The following is a 22,328-nucleotide window of genomic DNA, read 5'->3' on the forward strand; positions in this document are numbered from 1 at the left end:
AGAAGTGTTACTATTTGAACAAGTTGTTGTAACAGAATAGTAGTTACCTGATAGTATATAGCTAATTACCTTCAGCAGCATATATCCAAGTAAATATTGGGTTCGATATATAGGGTTCAAGTAAATATTGTCTACGTGGTTCATTCCAGGAACTTCAACAATAAACATCTTCGTATTCAGCACAGCACAGCACCGAGCCGTGATCAGAGCTGATTAGAATTCAAAATCTCAGTCTAGCTTCAGTATCCATTGAAAAAGGACCACAAAACGATCGCAATAAAATTAAGGTTTGCCTCCAAGATAGGCCATATTGAGAGTCATATCATGAGGGCACTTCTTAGCTGAAATAATATGAGTCCATAACGATAATAATCGTTCTAAGCTTTCGGACTGCTGGAATAAGTGAACATCACAATCTAATGACAACTGGAGCCTTCTGACTTTTACTCGGCAAGTAAAAAGCGTCGTATGCGCGAACGAAAAAAGCTGAAGCCCTAGTTTGTGTTCAAATACGCCCCAGTCGAGGATTAGGCAGCTTCTGTCAGTGATTTGGCATCCATCGAAGCACGGCGAGTGCACCCATATGAACCAATGGTCGGAAGAAACCTTTCAATTAAATTGAGTCTTCGTGTAAAAGTTGCTTTGTGAGGAGTATGCAAGATTTGAGCTCTATGTTAGCATTTTTATGATGGGGACATGTCGCTGGGATTACTGACGTTTGTTTCTTAGCATCATGGAGACGTTCATAAATCTGTCTCATACTCCTAGATAAGCGCCCACGTAGAAAGTTTCTTCGGGAACTGCAAGCGACATCAGTGACATGTTCCAAACTTAGCGGTAGTCTGCAATTTGCTCAATATTCAGTGTTGATCAGCTTGATTCTGGCGCCGCTAGCGGTAAAACTTTGTTTAATTAAATAAAGAACACACGAAGGGTGGAACGCATACCACGATGGAATATCGAAAAAGATAATACACAATTTTTGTAATCTCAATATTTATGGTTAAGATCACATATATCACACTGTACATATACACAAGTAAAAATGGGGCCTGTCTCTGGAAATGTCAGACGAGGACCCAAACACTCCAGAAGGCTACACATATGGATTTAGTTTCATATTTATATGTAGCTTTCTAGAGTGTTTGTAGCAGAACTCTACAATTGATATGTATATAGGTCTTAACTGGCTGATAGTCTCCAACCATTGATTTAGACCTTCGTGTACCCTCAAAACGAGAAAAACTTTGCCGGGCTGTTTGAAGTGTGCTCTCATTCACAATTCCTAGTGCTAGAAACCGCTTCTCTTTAGGACAAAGCGACAGACTCGTCATAGTTTTCGAAATTCAGATATTATCCAATTTTCCTGCGCTGGACAAATCCTAGCCAGAAGTAAGAACTTCTTTGATCCAAAACAAACTCTTTACATTGTTAGCAGTCTCCATGCTGCCTTTGAATAAATTGGAAAAAGGCCTACACATTAGGGTGTAGGTTTAAAGGTCTCAAAATCTTATCCAAATGGTTTGGATTCTTTTTCATATACTTGGTCCTTGATACGAAAACCATCGGCCGTTTCAGAAAGAAAAATGCCGGTTGGCAATTGGGTGGTCGACATAAATCGCGCCCTTTTACACATTTTAAGCTTTTTTTTTTTTTGTATAGTTGAGACTTTTCGCCCGCTGTTATGTATTTTAGCGACACTCGAATGAGTCTGCCAGTGATGCTTGACGTACGTTTTCTATTAGAAAATCCATTGGCACTTAGGGAAGAAGTACTTTGAGAATGACGAACAAATAATATAGATCCCGAATCAAAGTCTGCAATGTTAGAAATGATATTTTTGAGCACACGTAGAAAATTAGTTGAGATACATTTGTTTAGATACACTCGTAGGATCAAAGCATGAGAAACATTTTCAATTTAGACGCGCCCTCCTGCATTAAACATGAGTGTGTAGGACGTCACCCAAACGAAATTAGAAGTGAGTAATAATATCACCTACCTTGAGAAGGCCGAGATAGCATTGCTGGCTCATCTGTCGTGTCCTGCGTCGGACTGCTATTGTTCATGCTGCTGCTGCTAATAATAATAATCAACGTATTTTGCTGGTGCCCGCAACGACAGCTCCAGGGAACAACACGAGTCTTTCCAATAGCAATATTGATAATGCATCCAGATCTTTTGGTGGAGCAGGCCAGCTATTGCTGTCCTGTGCACATACATGCGGCTAACAGGCCGTCTGCTTCCGTGATCAGTTAGATAGAAAAGTCTCTCACAAGAACCGAGACCGTGCAGATGTTGAAAAAGGTGCAGGGAATGTAATTACATACGCCGAATTAATTGACGAATCCAGCAGAGAAAGAAACGGATATTGGTTCACCGCACATTCTTGCTTCGTCAGGACTTCGAATGACGTCCATTTGCCTTCGACATGGTTCGAGCACAAAAAAGAGCCTTCTGAGTCGCTTCTGCATGAGTGCCAGCGTTCCCATGGGTCGATTTCGTACTGATTATTGGCAGTATTGTATTGTTGTAAGAACAGCGGCAGCCGAGGTGTGGCTACGGTTTGCGTATGACCGATCCGGAAATGATCAACGGGTCAGCTTGTCATCAGCCGTTAATTGAAGCTGACGGAATCGGTCAGACTACATACATGCATGCATGCATGCACATACTACGCACTAACAGTGATTGATTTGAAGACTTTCTGAATCTCATCGATATCGAGCGATCTAAAGTGAAATACACACCAGCCTTATGTGGTTCAAAAGGTTGCAAAATTGTGCTATATAAGGAGAACTTGTTTTCATAGATAGAACCTCGTCGTCCATATTTATATTCATAACGTAACTTCGAGGGAGAGGCCACGAGCGATGCACTACGGCCTCACATACAAATCAGGAGAAATAGCATCCAACATTTACAGGGGTAACAAGCACACTGTCCTTCTCAGTAACATTTGTGTCCTTAGTCATATTTCAATATCGCGTCAACAAAAATAATCTATATTGAAAGTAATAAGTACGCCTAAAACATAAGTTCTGTCCTATTTAACTGCGATTTGTTATAATCGATGAAGTTTGTTATTCAAATAACGTCGACAATTGCGAAAGTCATACGATGATAAGCTGTTCTTACATATATACCACAATGGGAGAATTAGCAGACAACGCTATTCATTTGGTTGCCTTTGGTGGATACATCTATCGCCAGCCCCCAAAGCACAAACCTGATACCGGACGAGTGTTATCTATGGAAGAAGCCAAACACTTTGATGTTTATAAAGGCTTCAAGGGGGCTTTTTCCATGTTTGACCCTTGGCTGTTTGGCCAAGGGTCAAACACGGAAAAAAGTTATCGACCAACCAGATCGTTGCTAAAATTCGGGATATTGAACACGAAATCAAACGTGCTGCCTGTTCAGCACTTCAGATATAGACTACCTCAGTCTATTGTCCGTAGTCCCGGCTCTGACCTAACCCGTCTGATAAATAGACGCGTCACTTCACTCGCTCCAGTCGCCTGGATCGAACTAATCTTAATCAGAAACGTCAGATGTATTACAAAAGGAAAAAAAATTATAGTACACTTTTATAGATAAAAATATTATATCCCTTAAGAAGCGACTCTTATACAGCGTTCCGAAGAAGATTTATCATCATGGATCTACTATCGATGCGTTACACATACTCGCATTGTCAAAAATGAGCGCCTGACACCAGTAAGACCCTATAGCATTTACCTGTTGGTTGCATCCTTACGACGTTCCAACTTTGTATTTGTTAAGCCTGTACAGCGTAACCTTAATCTATACTACCGAAACGATATGACTCTTGGCTGGAGTAGATCAATTTTTTTTAGGCATTTAACTATACATGTCTACCGTTAAGTAAATAGGTGAAGAAAGATTACACTGTATTTCGGTTCAAAGGACTTTGAAACATCTCAGTTTGCCACAAGTTCTTTTACTAAATTCAGCAATTTATCACGAGATTTATCTAAACTTAATAGATTCTAGAAATATATTCGACAAGCCTATACTGCTATTACAATTGGCCACAACAGGCCAATGTTGCGTATTTAGCGAACACGTAGTCCGGAAGCCACGGAAAGATCATGTTATGCCTTCGGTCGAAAGCAGCTCTCAGAGAGACGCTCAGTACGACGATAACTTACGTTGCTCTCTGTCGTTCAGGTCATTTCATCGAGGCGAATCTATTGAGAAGGACCTGTCGATTGTTTGGGATCTATACCACCACATTTGAAAAGGTACACGTACGTGTAGAAATCAATTCCGTGAAAGGGTATTCGAGCGTAGTACGTAGATATTAGATTCATAATTACCGTGATTCGTGAATTACGTGATGTACTTGTATTTGCGTGCCATTCGACTAGTGTGACTGAGTCACTTACGTACGTTTCGTGTATATCTTCGATGATATCGTCATCACGATCCAACTATTCGCTATCGGATCTTGATAACAATAACTAGGGCCATTGTATCCGCTGAAATCTATGTTGTTGTTGTAGTTGTGTGACATGACGGTTGTTACGAACGCTTGAACAACAATATTGTACTCAAGACAGGACAATCATAATGAGCAATAGGGCAAAACAAAAGTTAGCACTAACAATGTGTAACCGTGATGATCGTTGCGTCAAGAACGTGAAAACACGCGTAGATGCCGCTCCCCTCATTACAGTTATTCCTATAATTAGATGCCCTTTCAGGGGAACAGCGGCTTTCGGATGATCTAGAATAGTACACCGTAACGTAGCGATTATAGCAAATCATGTTTAAAACGTTGCCGAACAACCAGCAGGACCTTGTCATGCAGAAAGACGTAAACAAGTACGACCAAACAAACCAATAGCTAAATAGCCGCAATAAAATACACGAATAGACACAAAATGGCTTAATAATAATACGTCATTTTATACGCCATCATAGCAATACGTACGTTTGGTAGTAAGGACAGTACCATTAATGTTTCTCGTTAACATGGGCCCAGTGACATAATGATAAAGACAACGAACAGGTCTTGCTGGGAGAAACCAGACCCTACAAGCTAAATTTAAAATAGTTTCTCATCTTTCCACGCTTGTGTTCTTTATTCGTGAGCGGCCATGCTAACGTCAATTGCTTCCGTGTTTCAAGCACTGGCTGCGCGAGTGCTGCCTCGCCGTCATTGTACATAGCGATGGAACGCCAGATCAGAAGACGCGTGCACTCTCTCACATGGTGTACATATAGGTTAATGCTTTTTCAGTAGGACAAATGTAGCCATGTAGTGTAGCCTAACACGCATGGCAGGACACAAGGATAGACACATATAGCATAGGTTCGATCTGGTTAGCAAACAGATCCGGACGGCAAAAAGAAGAAACGATGCTTTCCTAGAAAGGGCAGGCTGTATTTAGATTCACAATGTTACACAGTGAAAATGGAACCGCTGGAACATAAGTGACAAAGTTAACGGACTGACTGGACAGTACGCTTGGTTCGCCTTCAACTAGAACAATAACGACCGAAACAATAACAGCTTTGCTAGGGTCAAATAGAGGCAAGCATTTGGATCAAAATGGCCTAACATCCCGCTTCAGACTAGCAGCTTTGGATTCGCCTTTACTATCCAAGGATTTGATTGTAATCGATTTAGCCAACGATACCAAGTAGAATTACTAAAAAAAAAAAGAAACTCCTTGATCGTCTATTCTTATGATGTTCCACTAACCTAGTCCAATAAAATCAAGCGTTGCATATTTTTGATACATAACAAACGATCTTTATTAACAAGTTGTCAACCGGGAAATGGACAGCCAGAGATTCTTCAAAAGCTTTTCTGTAGCAACGTGTTTTTTTTGTTTATGTCACAATCAGGGATTAGGAGAGAATAGCTGTTTGGTAACAGACAGTACGAAACATGAGCGACATCGGTCGGCTTTAATTTATGAGCTCCGGAGCCCGTTCACTGATTCAGATTCATTCGTTTTATGCATTTTATTCGTGCTAAAAAGGGCTCCATTCAACGCTACTGTTACAGATTTAACCAATGGAAAAGGTTCAGCTGGTTTTATCAAGGGAGATCTCCTTGTGTGGTTGTACGTCGCTTGACAACGGATTACTGATCAATTAGATATTCATGCCTCGTTTATGGTTTACATTCATTACGTGCTTAAATTTACTAGAATTTGCTAAGATGTAATTAATTTCTATCAGCTTAATCTATTCTTCTGACAGATTCTTTCAATTAGATCATCATCTGGAATACGCCAGACTGGTAAAAACGTGCGTATTTCAGCATCAGCATGCTAAGTTTGCTTGCATAGGCGACACCTTGACAGAATACATGGCCGACGAATGTCTCATCGACTGTCCCGTTTCATGAATTTTCATGAAATTGTTTCAATTGTGTCAGGAAACCGATGGTCTATTTCAACCTCAGATAATAATGCTAATTATAGGAAATGCATCTGTACTCGTTTTTGAAACGGACTGTTTGTTTCAACAATCACAGCTATAAACGTACGCTTCAACATCCGATGCGGAGCGTCGAGATTTCTGATTGACTGATATAGTATTGCAACAAATAACAATAGTAAACGACGCGCTTGTTTCAGTCACTGACCGTACTTTGGTTGACTCTCTCCTAAAGCCAAATTCTGATTGCAAACCCGTTCTCGTTCTTCAACCTTCCTGTAGTATGTATTTCACGTTAACGGCCAAATGCTATCATAAAGATGCAGCTGTGCTGCCGTCGACACGTGATGCCTTTGACGTTATTTTTCTACTCCCAAGCAAAACGAAATTTCACTTCCATAGTTCCATGTATATGTAAGACCGCTAGGAAATCTAGTACACAATGTGAAGCATCGATATCTATCGTGAATTCGTACCGGTTTTTTTAGAGAAGACACCAGATTAGGCTTCATGGCAAAGGACGAATCCAAATTGATTCAAAGAAACATTTCTGTGCCGACTGAGTGCGACACTAAAAAGTAACTGTTACTTTGCTTGATTCTACAAGTCTCCAGTTGTAGGAAACCTAGCGAAATGGGTCTCTTTTTTCGTTTACGTTAGGGTTCTTCATGCCGTCATCGCGCTAATGCTTTCTCGCTGGGCTAAACCTACAGACAAAGAATAAAAAAAAATTCTCTTGGCATTGTCTGAGTATATACAGCTATATACAAAGCATGTGAATGAAGACAGTTATTTTTATTATATCTACAAACTTTTGATTGAGAGTACATGATTAAACAAGGCAAGCTGTCTGGCTTCCTAGCGTGGCGTTTCTATTATACTGGCGACAGCCTATGGTCAACAATTGCAGGGATCTTCGGCTACGTAAATAGCAAAATTTGATCAAAGAGTATCTACCCAGCTAAATCTCGTAGAGGTACTAAGGTGAGGGCCGCTTTAACCACTAACTATTAGGCCTTTGAGTCTGGTCAGTCGAAGCAGACCGGCCAGTAGCTTCCCACTTTACTCTAGATGGGGTAGCGAGGGGGTAACGATACGCTCACGTATTTTTCAACCCTTCGGAAACCGCCTAGCAGAGTTCGAGAGTATAACAAGTATATGTTAATACTATAGGTAATCATGGACGGATAATACACATACAGAAAAATCACAAATAGAGACCCAAATTATCTCGAACAAATTTCAGTTTACAGCTAACCCTTCAAATACGTCTATTAACAAAAACGACTAGGTAACTATCCCGGTAATACCAGATACACGAGAAAAAATTTTGAAAGATCACCTTGGTTCAGGCATCGTCATTTATTTCTATCTATCCATCGATTTGCAATTTTTGTTTTTTTGCAATTGCGGTTTCTAAAAAATATCCCTGTTAGTGTTGGAAGGTAGAGTCCTTTCGAGAACCGTTTAACGTAGCTGTTCGGATCTCTGTGTCTTTTTATGTCCGTCGATAATGACGGCAGACATGTTCATTTTGATCAGAGCACGTCATGTAGTACCACGAAAAGTCATACAGAAGGCCCACTCGAAGGAGGAAGTTGAACTCGTTGAGCCTACGAAGGCCCAGCAGACGTATACGAAAATAGACAGAATCGAGTGAGGACGTTGACAGCCATTTCATACGCTGTAATGAAATAATCAAACAATAGGGAGTGACAACGTTAGCTCCTGAATATTCCTAATTCATTTAACAAAGTTCACAATAACGAGAAAGTACACATTAGATAGCTCTTACGTAAAATGCACACGGTCGTTCTTTCTGTCTAGCGAGAGTCTAACCGTATGCAGCTATATGTTCAAAGATCTAACAAAAGATACACTAGAACCGCTTTATGCATTGCATAGCATTAATGGGTCGAGGGCAACCTGTAGAATTCGTAACATTCAATATATGTGCCTGTGCACTTTTTGCCTTCTCTTAAGCGTTCAATAGGATACGTAAAGGCCACTGTTACGACGACCAGCATCATTTGAAAGTTCAAGCGCGGAGCTAATACGCAGTCGCCTCAACTCGAACGTAAGATGGATACGGAGTCGCTGTATTCAAATTCAAAAACCCCGCGTTGGGTCGGCGAGCTGTATACAGGCACACTGTAAAAGGTCTGATGTTGTTGTATTCCCTCGCTAGTGATCATGTCGGATATTGTTTGTTGTCTCTGCTAGTTCAATCTAAAGATTCGAGTTAGTTTTGAGCGCTTACTCTCCCGATGTGTACGAGCACATCTGCATAATATGAAGTCGTGGCCACGAGACGTAGAGCCCCTCTGGACAGTTCCAAGGCCGGATAGGCGTTGCATCGGGGAGCCGAACATCTTTGAGCATCACGCTACTACAGAGGCCGTAAGAAGAATTGTTGCTCTCATACTACATAATGATACTTCTCGACTTAAAAGGAATAACAATTAGCTGTTGACGGTCTCACTAAGCGTTGCGCGACGCAGAGAATACCAACGAACACTTTGCAGTCTTCCTTGCGACTATCTAGGCTTTTCTATTAAGTGCATAAACACGGTAGAGTACAACTTGGTAATTTTCTATGTTTACATCGGTCGAATACAACGCTTTTGATGGTGCTTACTCTTTTCATAATGGTACCTGTGTACTTTTCACCATCCTTACCGCAATGGTTCGTCCCTTTTAGCCGGCCGCAACACATAGCTGAGAGAACCACAAATATATAGAGTCGTCCAGCTATGAATTCCTATCTCAGCATCAACAGAAAAAAAACCGATACAAACACGATATTTTAAATCCCGAGTGATTTCAGCAAGGACCATTAAGCCATAGTCAACCGCGGCAGCAACCTTAGTTGCCTGTTAGTTGTGGCCCTGCTGCAAATAATCACCGTGGCTACTATTTAAACTATGGTTTTTTCGTCCTGTACAGTCTTTAATGTCCCCTTCGCTTAGCAATCAAATACGGAAGGCCCAAAATCCAACGTGAGGCTTTTGTGATAATAACAGTTACGGTGCACAGTTCTAGCTGCATCCGGACCAGAGCGTCTTCATTTACAACAGGTGGGTGTAGCAGCAGCAGCAGCAATGCTCAAGACATAAATACAACCGACACTCATACCGGTAATGGCAGTGGAAGTGTATTGATTTTAGCATTGTCTGTTTTTGTCTCTTGCAGACATTTCGCAAGCGAGAGAAACGCCAGCAGCAAAACTAACAGCGGCGACGGTTGCCCTAATGGCAACGACCCATCTGCAGGCGGCTTTCAAGGAACATATGAGGAACTAACATTGTTGGATAGTGAGGTGAGCTGCGTCGCTCCACTTACCGTCCAGCTCCACGTATCCTGTTCTATTGGAAAATTCTTTGTCTGCTCCTGCCATCAGCGTCTTTTGGTAGACGATATCGGCTACTTGAAGAAGTGCTGAATTTGTGACAGGTGGGCATTCTGGTTGTCCTCCTGTGGTACCGTTGCTTCTGACGGGTGGCAACAACCTCAAGAAAGCCGAATGAAAACGTTGTTCAGCCTGAAAAGCAGAACTTTGACGCTACGGCGAATAGATTGCAAGCAGGACGTCTCGCTTTGTGAAGGCTAAGAATTCCCTGAGAAGGCATAAGATTCGTGTGAGGGTTAGTCATATAGCACCGTTCAAATCTCATTGCTAGCACTTTTCAGATTAGATATAAAGTAGCACTCCCACGTTTGCCTTAAAAACAAACGAACACATAAGTAGACGAGCCAATTCCAGTTTATAACGACTGGAAGAACTTATTGGAACTTCGATAAAAGCGAGCGAAGTATCGCGCAGTTCACAAATCGAGGTGACGTGACATCACCTGTGTCTTGATATTTATCACGTTCGATACCTTAATCCACGCAGATTTCCAATCATTAAGCCAGTCACGCTGCGCTAGATGTCGTCCTATTAAATAAATCGGGTGCCTAATCGACTATAGGTGACACAGGCGATCTCACTCGCAAACACGTATTTGAATATTCTTTGAATCGGGCCAATGGCACGAGGAGTGGCTGATTCGAAAACCCGATGGGCTTAACCCAGTACGAACTAGCCAATTATTCGCTGACAGTGTGTGGCTCATCTGCGAGCCGCTAAATCCAGTGCAGACATAGCCTGGATTAGCTGGTTGACTTCGTATTTCGATTAGGGTGCCCCTATGGGCAAAGGTGCAGCTTTCATGTTTATAGATTGGCTAAATTTAAGATAATTTGTCGAGAGCTATCATAAGTAGCAGGCCGACTAATCGATCAATGTGCAATCCGGCGCTTACGTCGAATGTAGTTTGGTGTGCATAGGGATATTATTGGAGTGGTAGACTGGTCGATATCATTTTCTACCATAAAATATCATTTGAAGCCTTTGCTATTAATCTAAAATCATTGGATCTTCCTTTCTATGCGTAAGCTCAAAGCGCCTTGAAGAATTTCATGGTCTTATTTTCTAGACTTTTCACAGTCTACGCGTAATTTCTATAGTCAAACGTACTAATACTTCACGTGGCTTCTCCATAAAAAAATGTAGCTGCGATGAAGCTAAGATAAGCAAAAGGCTAGACATAATTTATTACCACAAACAATGTGTGCGTACGATAACTGTGTCCCAACTGCCACCAACAAAAAGGGCAATTTACTCCGAGGGTCATTGTTATTATATATATTTTAATTAGGGATCGTATGGGTGCGTCTCTTATGGACAGACACGAGATTGCCCCAAGAAATACGGCGTTTGTTGGTGAATAAAAAAACAGACTGCGTATTCACAGACCTAGTACCCAATTTTCCCCTGAGGGAACAATTCTTTATCTATATATATATATACATTCTAAGCTATAGTCGTATGCCTAGTCTGGTTGAGGTGGCGGCACTTCTGTAAAAGGCTGAAGAGCAATCTTGCTCATTCATTAATATTACAAACTTGAGATATTACATCAGATTGTCGGAAGGAAACTGTTGTCAATGCTGCACCATAGTGCCTTGATGCAGGTTATTGTGAAAACGATGCTTAGTAGCAGCGCATGTTTGCTACGGAAGATTATGGGAAGAGGCACAATATATTTATATAATAGCTATAATTATCTATTTTTTTCTTTTTGCAGGACAGATAGCCAAGATAACATACGGTTACAAGCTGTATCGTGTTCAATATGCACCCTTGGACCTTTATTGTTACATGATGCTATTTAAAATTAGTAGGTAGCATTGAACAGTGTTATTACAAAAATTATATACAGTCGTTTATACCGTGTTGTTCCATTACTGCCAACATGCGTTCTACGTACCTAATAGCTAGCAGCATTAAAAATCTACTTTTTTAGGTGTTGATATTTCGGCAAAAGTCATTTAGAAGATAAATTTATCTAGGCTCTAAACCGTTATATTCGGTTTATTATGCTGATTTCAATAAGACATGAAACTGGGTTTCCTGTACTCGTACCATTGGTCTCTACGTTACTGCAATTACGATACAATTAATTAAAAAATGTCAACTATAAGTTCATTTATAGAGTCCAAAGCTCTGACTACATTAGAACTTCGCAACGCAGTATTCACAGTGGGCTGCTTCCCAGCAACGGTTAAATACGATTGCAAATCAGATAGAAGGGGCCATACCTTTATCGGGTGCTTGCAAAATATAGCACAACCAAGCATAACACGCTTCCATTGAGCAAAAAGCTTAAAGTACCACATCAATACGTGCTTCGTGGCGACGCAACATCCACTCAGAAAAAGAATGGGCGAATAGAGAGCCAATGATTCTGCGGTGGCTATAATCAGTAATATTTATTTAGAAGAGGTGTGGACGCTGATGAAAGTACCGCTCGCATTTCAATTGCTAACTCCCGGTCCCTTGGCAGTCCGCATAGGCGTCAGCCTGCTGCTAGCAGCCGCGCTGCAGCTCGTGTTCCGCCCCAGTCCAAGGCGAAGGCATAGAAATCCTATTCGCTTCTGCCCAGAACACAGGAAGGATATGGTTTAGGCGTAGACGGTTTGTAGTAGCAGGATATGTAAGTGCGTAGGCAGAGAAGTAGACAGGGAGTGTTTCAAATCGCGAATTTACGACAGCGCCAACATCACACCACCGCTGACTCGCACGGCCGCCCCTCTGCTTCTCGTTCACAGAACAGCACATAGAACTGCATATGTGTGCCAATGTCGTCAAGTCTGCTGTTAGCAACGGCCTGCTGCTAGCTGGCAAATAGCAGTGCTACGAGGGCTGGCTAACAGAGTCAACAAAGAACAGCTAGATAGCCAGCCAGGCATTAGGAGGAAGCAACCTCGGCGAGACCTAGTCGAGGTTACGGATCCACCATTCGAGAGGAATGAGTGCTGCCGACATCGTCGTCGTGATCGAGCCGACTGCTATGCGACGCTCAGCTCGCGCATAGCCCAGCTCTAACACTGACAGATGTCTGCCCAGGCACATACGTGGCAGTGGAGATAGAAAGAAAAAGAAAATATGAAATCGTCAGACCAATTCTAAATAAATAGCTGAAAAATACGCCAGCCACTAGAAACAGTACAGGCAGGCGGCTCAGTAGCGTAGCACCCCCGGGGTTAATTAAACAAACGTAGGAAACTTGGCCAGTACAATGCAAACGTTGAATTTTTGTGACGTTCGCCCTTAGCTTCAGTGTTGGCAGATTTAGTGATACGCATGATGCGTTCGTTGGGTGCCTGAATATCTCAAAACTGATCCGAGTGAGAGCCCTACCATTCTCCGTGGGATTGTGGGCCTTCGGGCAGTTGAACGCTTGAATTGTGGCAGCACTACTACTCATACCTGCTGTTGTACCCCCTCTAAACCCCTTCTGCTCAACCCGAAGTCTGCCCGCATCGTCCCCAGGGACCGTTACAGGCTAACAGCCTGACACACTGGTTGGTACGGTGTAGAGGAACGTTGAAGGCATCGCTGAGTGTAGGCTGAGGGCTCAGGGGACAAGCTCAGCGTGTCTGTGTTAGGATTTCTGATAAGGCTTGAGCAAAGAAAAGAGAACGCTTCAAGGAAGCCACTCTAGCTGTATAACGCGCAAGGTAGTGTGTGACAGTGAAAAGCAAGTTGGGAAACGTCATCTCGACGAACCTCTCCAACAACTCGAACCTATTCACTCAGGGCGATCGTAGCATAAGATCCCATAGTGCAAGTTGAAGTCCGATAAAAGAAGTGATGCAGCCCTTACATTTTTTAGGGTGTTTTTGCCACAATGCACTGGCAATAGGTACCTCGAAAACGGCAAACGACTGATGAACGCATTAACACTTACTACTACTATCAGGAGCAAGATAAAAAACAAAAAGTAATAATTATAATCTGATAACACGTGCTTCTTTTTAATCGGTTCTGCTTTGCTGCAGTAGTAAACACAGAGCAACAATATCAGTCATACTATAGATGCGCCAGTTGTACGTACAGCTACTTTTTTATCAAGTGAAAGCCATACATAACATTATCACTATAGGCATATGGTATGTAACGTCGCGTGTCAGACAACGTTCAAAAATCGAATTAGACAATGAACTGGTTAAACTGACAATAATGCAAGCCGATGTTTTTTTTTCGTCCTGTTCAATGATTGGCGCATCTCAGTGTCTTTTCTCATCCATAAATGCGCGCGTAATTACCGCATTAGCATTGTGGGTATCAGATCTGCAGCGAACGTTTGAAGCTAGAACGAGGCAAGGGAACGATCACTGTGGCTGCGGGTGTGTAGGTGGTAACAGTGGTTCCATTGACAAAACTTAAAGATTGAAGCGTGCAACTTTACATAGGACAGGCGCATATCGCTGGACTGCAGCTGCTATATCATTTGGTCGCTAGAGGCAGCTGTAGATATAAGAAAAGTTGTCGCTGCCATTGGCAACTTGTAATGACTTTTCGATTGGGACCACCACACAAGCAGGACCAGGGGCCTAAGAACTAGTCACCGTTCTTGGGGAAAAGTTGAAGAGGCTCACAAGGTGGATCTCTACCGGCTGTCCTATTTAGAGGTGTTCCTGCCCGGAGCCAGCTCATGTAAGTGGCTTGAGGGACACACGAATGACTACAAGTCGAATCACTGAAGAAAACGCCAGAGAAGGAAATAAAATGAAGTGATTTTTGGATTCGAAATCCAATGCAACCCACTGGTGGGACAAGATTGTGCGAAAGAGATCGAGAGCACGAAACAGCGCTGCGGGAGGGACAGTTGAACGCCGACCCACATAGAGCAGAGAACCTGAAGTGTATCTAAACGAGGAACGAAAGTGGGAGCGGATTGAGTCAATCCCTGATAGATCCGCCCGTTACTGATAGAACAACTCCGCCGTTTTTGGACACAGCCGCACTGCGTTCGCTAGAGGAGTTTGGGTCCTCGGTGGTACCTCGGCTGCCACTACCGGTGTCTGGACCGTCGTTTATAAGAAGGGGGCGGTGGTCCACCATACCCAGCCACTTCTTTTAAGGCATCAGTGAGTAGAGGGTTTTCGTCGAAGTGAAGAAATGACTAGAGACGTGAGAGGCGGTACAAGCCGTTTGGTGGGTCCCTAACGCTCTAAGAGTGCTGCTAGATTGGTGACAAGCTCCCTGCTGCTGCGGGGCCGAGACAGAGAAAAAGAATTCCTTCGCTCGTTTTCGAACGGATTCCCGCAGAGTTCATCTTCCCTGAAAACTATCTGGGCCTAGGGGGAAGACCCAGAAGCATTTGTGCTATGTGTGCCGGTTTGAATGAAGGGGTGTGGAGGTTTGCGAGAGCTGCCCGACTTTTCCTTCCCATTTCTCTAATTATCTCTCTCTCTCTCTCTCGCTCTCTCTTTTCCATTTTACCTCTTTCGAATCGCCACAGCTTCCCTCTGTACTCTGCTCTCCTAACAGCGAGCTAGCTGCAGCAAACAGCGTTCAGAGGTCGGGAGATCGGTACTTGCGTCAGATTTGACATACGTCTGGTGCAAATTTCAAAGTTGCGCGGGGAACGGTGCCGGATGATGATGGAGCGTACGTGCATGAGCGAAGGAAAGGCAGAGCGAGAAAAGGATTCTACACCTGATGATTTCAAGTCGTGATTGTTCTCTCGTTTCTTCCTTGTTGCTCGCTCCATTCGCTAAACAGCCAAACAGGCAGCCAAGTAATCGGGCTCCCTCAAGCTAGGAGGCGGACCAAACCGCTAAGCATCACAAATTCAAAGCAAACTTTTCTTGTCATATGTAGCCTGTGGCTACACGGACCGGTGGCTGGTCAAGTGACAGCCTAGCGGATGAAAGAGTCATCTGCCGTCAACCAAGTTCCAGACAGATACGGCGGGATATACACGGCAAGAAACGATCCCATTTCAAAAATCACCAAGCAACGATCAGCAATTGTCCTATATTGTCATGTATATGCTCTGTCTATCAAAAGGGATAGTGGTTGTTGGTAAAAGAATAAAAGACCACTTTGTTTAGCAATTTTGGAGGCATTCAAATGTACCTAGAAACATTACAGAATATTAAAGAATCTATGGATCAGCTTTAGATAGTTGATAGATGTTGCTGGTTTGTGGGGCAACTTTAGGTCACACATATATATATATACAATATTTTTCAAAGTAATTTCGAACTGCCCTTTGGATTGTTTAGGATCAATTATTTTTTCGCCGAGTGTGACGTGCTATTGCATTGTTTAAGCGGCGGTTTGTACTAGAACGTTACACTCAATTCCAGTTTAGCAGCTCTCATAGCAATATACGCCAACTTCAATAAAAGGGTGCAATAAGCCTCATGTGGCATACAGTCCCGATGTCTAGCGTCATCTTCGTGAAAATACTTCGATTAGTAAATAGGCCTGTATATGTTAGGACTCAAATAACGGTCAATAGGTATCCGCGACCCTTTTGATTTGCACATCTCCATCATTGATCGATCTGAGAATCAACATGAAAATCGGTCTTTAGTTTTTGCCTCCAGCTGCGACTCCTAAGGTTTTTGCCTCTTGCTCAGCGTGCCGATGCGTTGGCGACAGGACCGCGTCGATGATCGTTGTGTGAACAACAGCAACGTGAAGGATCCATTGGCACGTGAAATTCTACGCGCGGTAGCCACATTTGCTCGGGGCGATTCGACGTGGTCTTCGTGCCGAAAGACTGCAACTGCATACTCTTTCATCTTCTGGCTCCCTCGCCTCTTTCTACACCTCTGCTGACGGTTCTCTTTGTTGTTTTCCCTATGCAGTTTTTTTCTTTATTTGCGTCGTGTTCGCTATAGGGTTGGTTGAATGATCCATCATTTTTCTCCAAAGCGATTGCCGGCAATGCTGTGGCTATCACTGTCGCCGTCGAAAGCTTGGCTAAGTTGAACAAAATATCATTCCGAAGGCATCGTCGAAAATGAGCATTTTCGGCAACACTCTCAGTGCAACAGTGTCAGAAGCCGATAGAATGAATATCGCAGAAAACAAGCGATATATATACGGTATGTAAAATAGGCATATAACTCTTTATTTTAAAATACAATAGCCAGTAGTAGCCTTTATGGTAGAGGTAGAATGTACTGCTGCTGCTGGTTGTTACGGAGCTAGCTTAAAAATCGAACATTGATATTGTCAGTGAGATTACTGAGAAACGTAGCAGATATGAGGTGTCTAGCAAATGTAGAGATTACGTGAAGCGATACGCTGCTAAAACACTATTACAATCTGCCTTCGCATGCTCGTTTCGAAGAAAGTCAAATGTTCGAAGTTCTACGTTTGAAACTGTGTCAGCGGAAAGCAAACGTATCTATTCCAAAGTCTGAACTTAAGATTCATGGGTGCCTAACGTGATGTTTCGATCGATTACAGTAGCGCAAGTGTCGGCCAATTCAAAACCTAACTCGCTCTAGCTACCGCACCTTTTACTAGTTTCGGTCAGACGGCACACGCCTCAATAACATCAGTTGGAAGACTTCGGGGGACAGCTGGAAGTGGCATCGTACGTTACGTCCAGTGTTATTCGTTTCTAGATTGATTAAGATACCGCCCCGGAGACCCAATGGATTGTGTCTGCGCGCGTATATGTAATGCGTCTACGATTCTTTCATCCCTTCGCTAGTTCAACTTTGTTTGCCTACGCTGACGCCCGTCGAAGTTTGTACACACGAATAATTAAATAAAGCTCTCGCTCATCGCTAACAGAAGCAATCGCAGGGGGGATCTAGCTGCCAGAGTGATTCGGTCCCGTTTAACTCGGATCAAATCGAGGTACAGCAACATATATAGGCTAGTCTATGTTTGTCGATTTTATGTAAGCGAACAAATGAGCTTGTCTCTGTCACTGCACGAATACATCAGGCGAGTGGGTTGATTGTCCTATGAATATCGCTGGTTTGAAAGCGATCGTCTGTCAAGAAATAATCCAGCGTCACCAGCACAATGAACCACTGACCAATTCAGTAACTGCAATAGATTATATAAACGCTACAGATCCCACATTATGTATATATATATATATATATATATAGCTAGAATTGAGTGAAAATGCGAAATGCTTTTCGTGTTATCGGGGCAAGAAATGAACCCAGAGAGAGAGAGAGAGAGAGAGAGAGAGAGAGAGAGAGAGAGAGAGAGAACAGAGGAACGAGGACTGTCACAATAGAGTGATAAATTGTACATATTTATAATAGTAAACATAGATATCTTCTAATTGCAAAATAGCAAGGAAGCCGGGAAGGAAGCCGTACCTGGAACATTATTACAATAGAGATGTCTTGCATTTATGTGTTATAAAAGTTAAAAGCTTTAATCCGATAGACGAGATGTCATTTATTGAGGCATATTAAATTAAATGTAAGAGTTCTTTTTTGTGAACAATTTGATGCTTTAGGATGGACACAGACTATATGCCCCAGTGTCATGAAGAAATAGATGGCCACCAAGCGCACTAGGACACACGGAAACTACCCACGTCCACGTACGTGAACGTAGATCCTTATTACGGCTAGCCTAGCTTTCATAAACGTACATTTTGATTGTAAATATTTCATGTTGTTAAAAAGGAGCCAATAGTTAACCTGCGTAGCCTGAATTTAATTTGTTAGTTGCTTTGCACTACTTCACAGGCGAGACGCTCTCACAGGCATTAACTTTTTTTTGTGGGTAATAAAGAGAATATTGAAGTGCGGGTTAGCTTTATCGACTTTGTCTAGCCGATGGTTCATGGGACAGGTTGAGCACTTCCGGTTAATGGAAGTCGTGCGCCTTTAGCAAATGAGAGTTTTGGCTAGGTGCCTTTGGCAATATATGGCCTCAAACTTTCCGGTATTAAATTCGTGATCTTCGCTTCGATTAACTTCGTGAAAAGCCGAAAAGAACGTATTTATGCGCTACACCCTGCTTTGTCTGCATATAGGCTTCTTCAAGCTCTTCGCACATCTATCCAAACTGCAACGAGGTCTATCAAACAGCGTGTAACCGCATCTTTCGATGAGTCTGACAGTTTCGCTTGGTTCCACCCAAAGGATCTTTCAATATTGTTTCCAATCGTGCGTAAAACCACCATCAACTGAGATACACTTTTTCATTTTTGTGAACAGAAACAATAGCAGCCACGATGAGCAAGACAACCTTTGGCAGGGCAAACGTCTTTTGAAATTGGCTTAGTTTTTTAGTTCGAATTCTATAAGATAATAATACTAACCGTGACAACAACACACATACCAGTTTGCCCTATAAGGCAAGCGAGCAATGACTCAGTTCTGAAACATGAGTTATTTAATCCTTTATCGGAGGCGGGAATCCTGTTGTTAGGCCTTGGCTTTGACAGCTAAGCTAAGCGAGATAGACCCAAATAGTATCTTATATACATTCATACATATATATCTAATAACAACGGCAAATCCATATTGTCCAAGTGTATTTGGTGGACTCTATTAAATAACGTTATTCTATCTGTCACGATATCTATCAGCACCATTTTTAGCTCACTTTACGTCCTGGCTGATACAATCCTGGCTTGCTTTTCTATTGTGTATTCTATATGTATAAAATATATACTTTTTTTGCTATCAATCTGCAGGAATATCAGCAACTAGCCTATAACTACCGATGAATGTTAGTGGCATTATATATAAAATTCCTGATCCTATGTTGATTCTTTCTGCGGTTGAAAGTTACGAAAGCGATCTGATTATTATCATTATCTGCCTTATTCATTCGATCAGAGCCGATCTGAAGACACGTAGCCAAATCACGGTACTGCACGACGCGATCAATATGTTTATGCACTGCGGTTGGCTTAGCGCACAGAAATTAAGTCATGGCTATTGCATCGGTATTTAGTCCCGTCCCGTTCTCTATTCCAGCATCAACGTACCAACATTTTCGCTGGATGCCGCGAAAAAGCAATTACCTGTTTCAAGCGTTTACATTGGATCCGACTAAGGTCGGATCCATCGCCGTGGTATCGCTTCAATCTGCCTTCGTCTGCCTGATGTCTGAGCAAGTATGTCATACAGACGGTGTTCGTGAAGTGAAACATCACCGACACTGACCTTTTACAACTGCAGTCACCGTGCAGTGATAATAGGGAATATAGAGGAGTTGTGCAATTCATCTGATCTCTAACTGTAACTCTGAAGAAGGCGCGGCGCGCTATCATAATTGCATACAAGTAGCGATGGGAAGACATTGATGATGGCAACACGAATAGCAGCAACCACAACAACATCAGCGATAACAAGAGCATCTACATGTCGATTAGCTGTTGCCAACATGCGGCTATTGGCCAAGTTAAGCTGGTAGCTATTGACGCCAACGAACATTTGCAATTGATTGATCATCTATTGACGATCTTCCTGCCTGTCTGCTTGCCTGTTTGTCAATCCGTTTATAGACCAGTTCTGATAACTGCTCTCTAACCATCGCCGTTTTTTTTTTTTATCATATCGTGTTCTTTTTGATCTGCTGCTATAGCTACAATTGGTCTGTTACGATTGGTCAGGAGCTGACGCTCACGAACGTTCCGCGTCGTAAAAGCACAGGTTTCATGCTACGATTGTCGAGACATACCGCACATACAAGCCCTAACTTCTTTACGCTAACCGTTACTTATAAACTAACTATTAGTCATAAGTAGATATGACCCATTAAATCGACCCAACATCTGATATGAATGGATCAAATAATATAGCGCCAAGTAGTCCACCCAAGATCTCGTCGCCCGCGGTCCCAAGATGCCTTGATTTTGTACTGCTGTGTACATTGTTTCTTCTTACTGATCTTCCGCTACGCAAATACAATGTGATGAGTTTTTTCATAGCTGCTTAGAGCAGCTTATGAGCAGAATATGTATTTTCGTCTATGTATTTATAAAGAGATTATCGAAAGATGTCTATATGGCAGGTGAAAGGCATCCAGAGTTCTCTATATCTATGAAATTTGCCCATGAAATCATAGTTTTGCTATTGCATATGAGAAACTCTTTAACGGTGTCAATGACTTATATAACAGAACGCAAGCTTTCCTACTATAAGCACAGAACGATATGTTCTGTATTATTATTATATATATAGTTCAGCAAAAAACAACAGCAGAAATAGCAGTGCTTTCGGCGCCCAGTCGCTCGATCCTTAATTACTTTTCATCAACCTCCGCAGTCGGTTGAAAACGCAAAAAAAAAGGAAGACTGTTGCAGCTCTACTCCGGCCAATGTCTATCCTGCTTTAGCCTCATACGCATATATATTATTGACGGTTTATTGCTTGTTCAGCGTGCTTCTGCGAACGATGTAATCGCTAGCCGCTCTAACGACGAAAAAGAACGCCCCTGCGAAGTCGATTTCTTCGCAAGGAAAAATCAAGAAGCAGCAAATCGACAAAGAGATGCGTAGAGCTACTGGAAAAACGACTTTCCTGATGCTGCCGCTCGTGCCTCCTGCTTCTGTGTAGCGCCGGTGCGCCCCTTTCTTTTGCATGGTAAAGTACGGCTCTAAAGGACTTTAATGCAACTTCAGTGGTGGGAAGGAAGGGCGCGAATCCTAAAGTGAGTGGAACAGAATAATGCTGAGGTCGCTGTTATCGTTGCTGGTTGCCGTGGCAATAAATTGAACGCTTTTTGCCATTCTTCCCTATGCGGGTGTATACGCGATACGAATTCGACGCGCCCGCACCGCTTGCGTAAGGGGTTTGAGCGCAGACGCCCCCGTTCATGGGCAACTTTAGCAGCTGTAGTGCCAGCCAGTCGATGGCTATGGAAGAGGCTGCGACAAGACTAGCTACTATCTGGGATTTCCAAATAGAGCTTAGTTTGCGCAGCGCGACTCTGCGCATGGCAGTGTATAGAGTCAGTCCGTCAGTCGGGCAGGGAGAAGAGGCGACTCACCCCTGACAAAGTGAAATCTTAGTCTCGATCACTTCTAGTTTATTTGGACGCTAGTTAGGGCAGCCGCTCACTGCATCCATGGAGGATTATGGAACCATAGAAGAGCCGTAATGTGTTACCATGTCCATCTATGAGACGTTTTTGCAGGCGACGCTCGTAGAAAAGTGCGACTGGAAAACGTGTACAGATATGTCGATATGCTAATGTGTATGTGGGTGTACGTATCATTCGCTCTAATTTTTGTATGGTTTAGACGTTCTTCAAATATTGATGGTAATGACTGGATCTGAAGTCTGGTTGACTGCTAAATTATTGAAATATGTCATTCCAATAGGACAGTCATAGGGAGTCTGTTTTAATTTCAAACATAGGGAAACGATGGTGACGCTTCATCACGAATCTCTCTTTTTTTACTTATGATTATCAACAAAACGCGGAGGCAGATCGATATGAACAAGTCACAAAATTCGCAGACGAGGCCTGATACATCTGTGATTAATAAATACGAAAGCTTGACATTACCGTCAACGATGAACTTAAATAATCACTGCTTTGGTTTTATGTAGCGCAGCTG

General features: G+C 42.6%; 1 protein-coding gene and 1 long non-coding RNA gene across 4 annotated transcripts in view; one reads left to right on the plus strand and one right to left on the minus strand.

Annotated features, from left to right (window-relative positions):
- Nucleotides 1-22,328, plus strand: part of LOC111246777 (uncharacterized) — a 123,093-nt gene that overhangs the window by 38,786 nt on the left and 61,979 nt on the right. Inside the window, exon 4 of one of the 3 annotated variants that reach the window (XM_086982341.1) lies at nt 9,613-9,862. The exons of 1 other annotated variant lie outside the window; for it this stretch is intronic. In XM_086982341.1, coding sequence (XP_086838467.1) covers nt 9,613-9,862 — 250 coding nt within the window. Of the gene's footprint in view, nt 1-9,612; nt 9,863-22,328 lie in introns of those variants that run through there. One more of the 3 variants, XM_086982345.1, reaches the window with a different exon arrangement.
- LOC111246779 (uncharacterized) lies at nt 5,812-12,198 on the minus strand. Its single transcript, XR_002671799.2, has 3 exons — nt 12,064-12,198; nt 9,763-10,037; nt 5,812-8,104 (listed from the first exon to the last, which is right to left on the minus strand). It is a non-coding gene; the product is annotated as an uncharacterized LOC111246779 (long non-coding RNA).

The sequence above is a fragment of the Varroa destructor genome, unplaced genomic scaffold (genome assembly GCF_002443255.2).
Source record: "Varroa destructor unplaced genomic scaffold, Vdes_3.0 BEIS01000003.1, whole genome shotgun sequence".
In the NCBI taxonomy this organism is placed as follows: Eukaryota; Metazoa; Arthropoda; class Arachnida; order Mesostigmata; family Varroidae; genus Varroa; species Varroa destructor.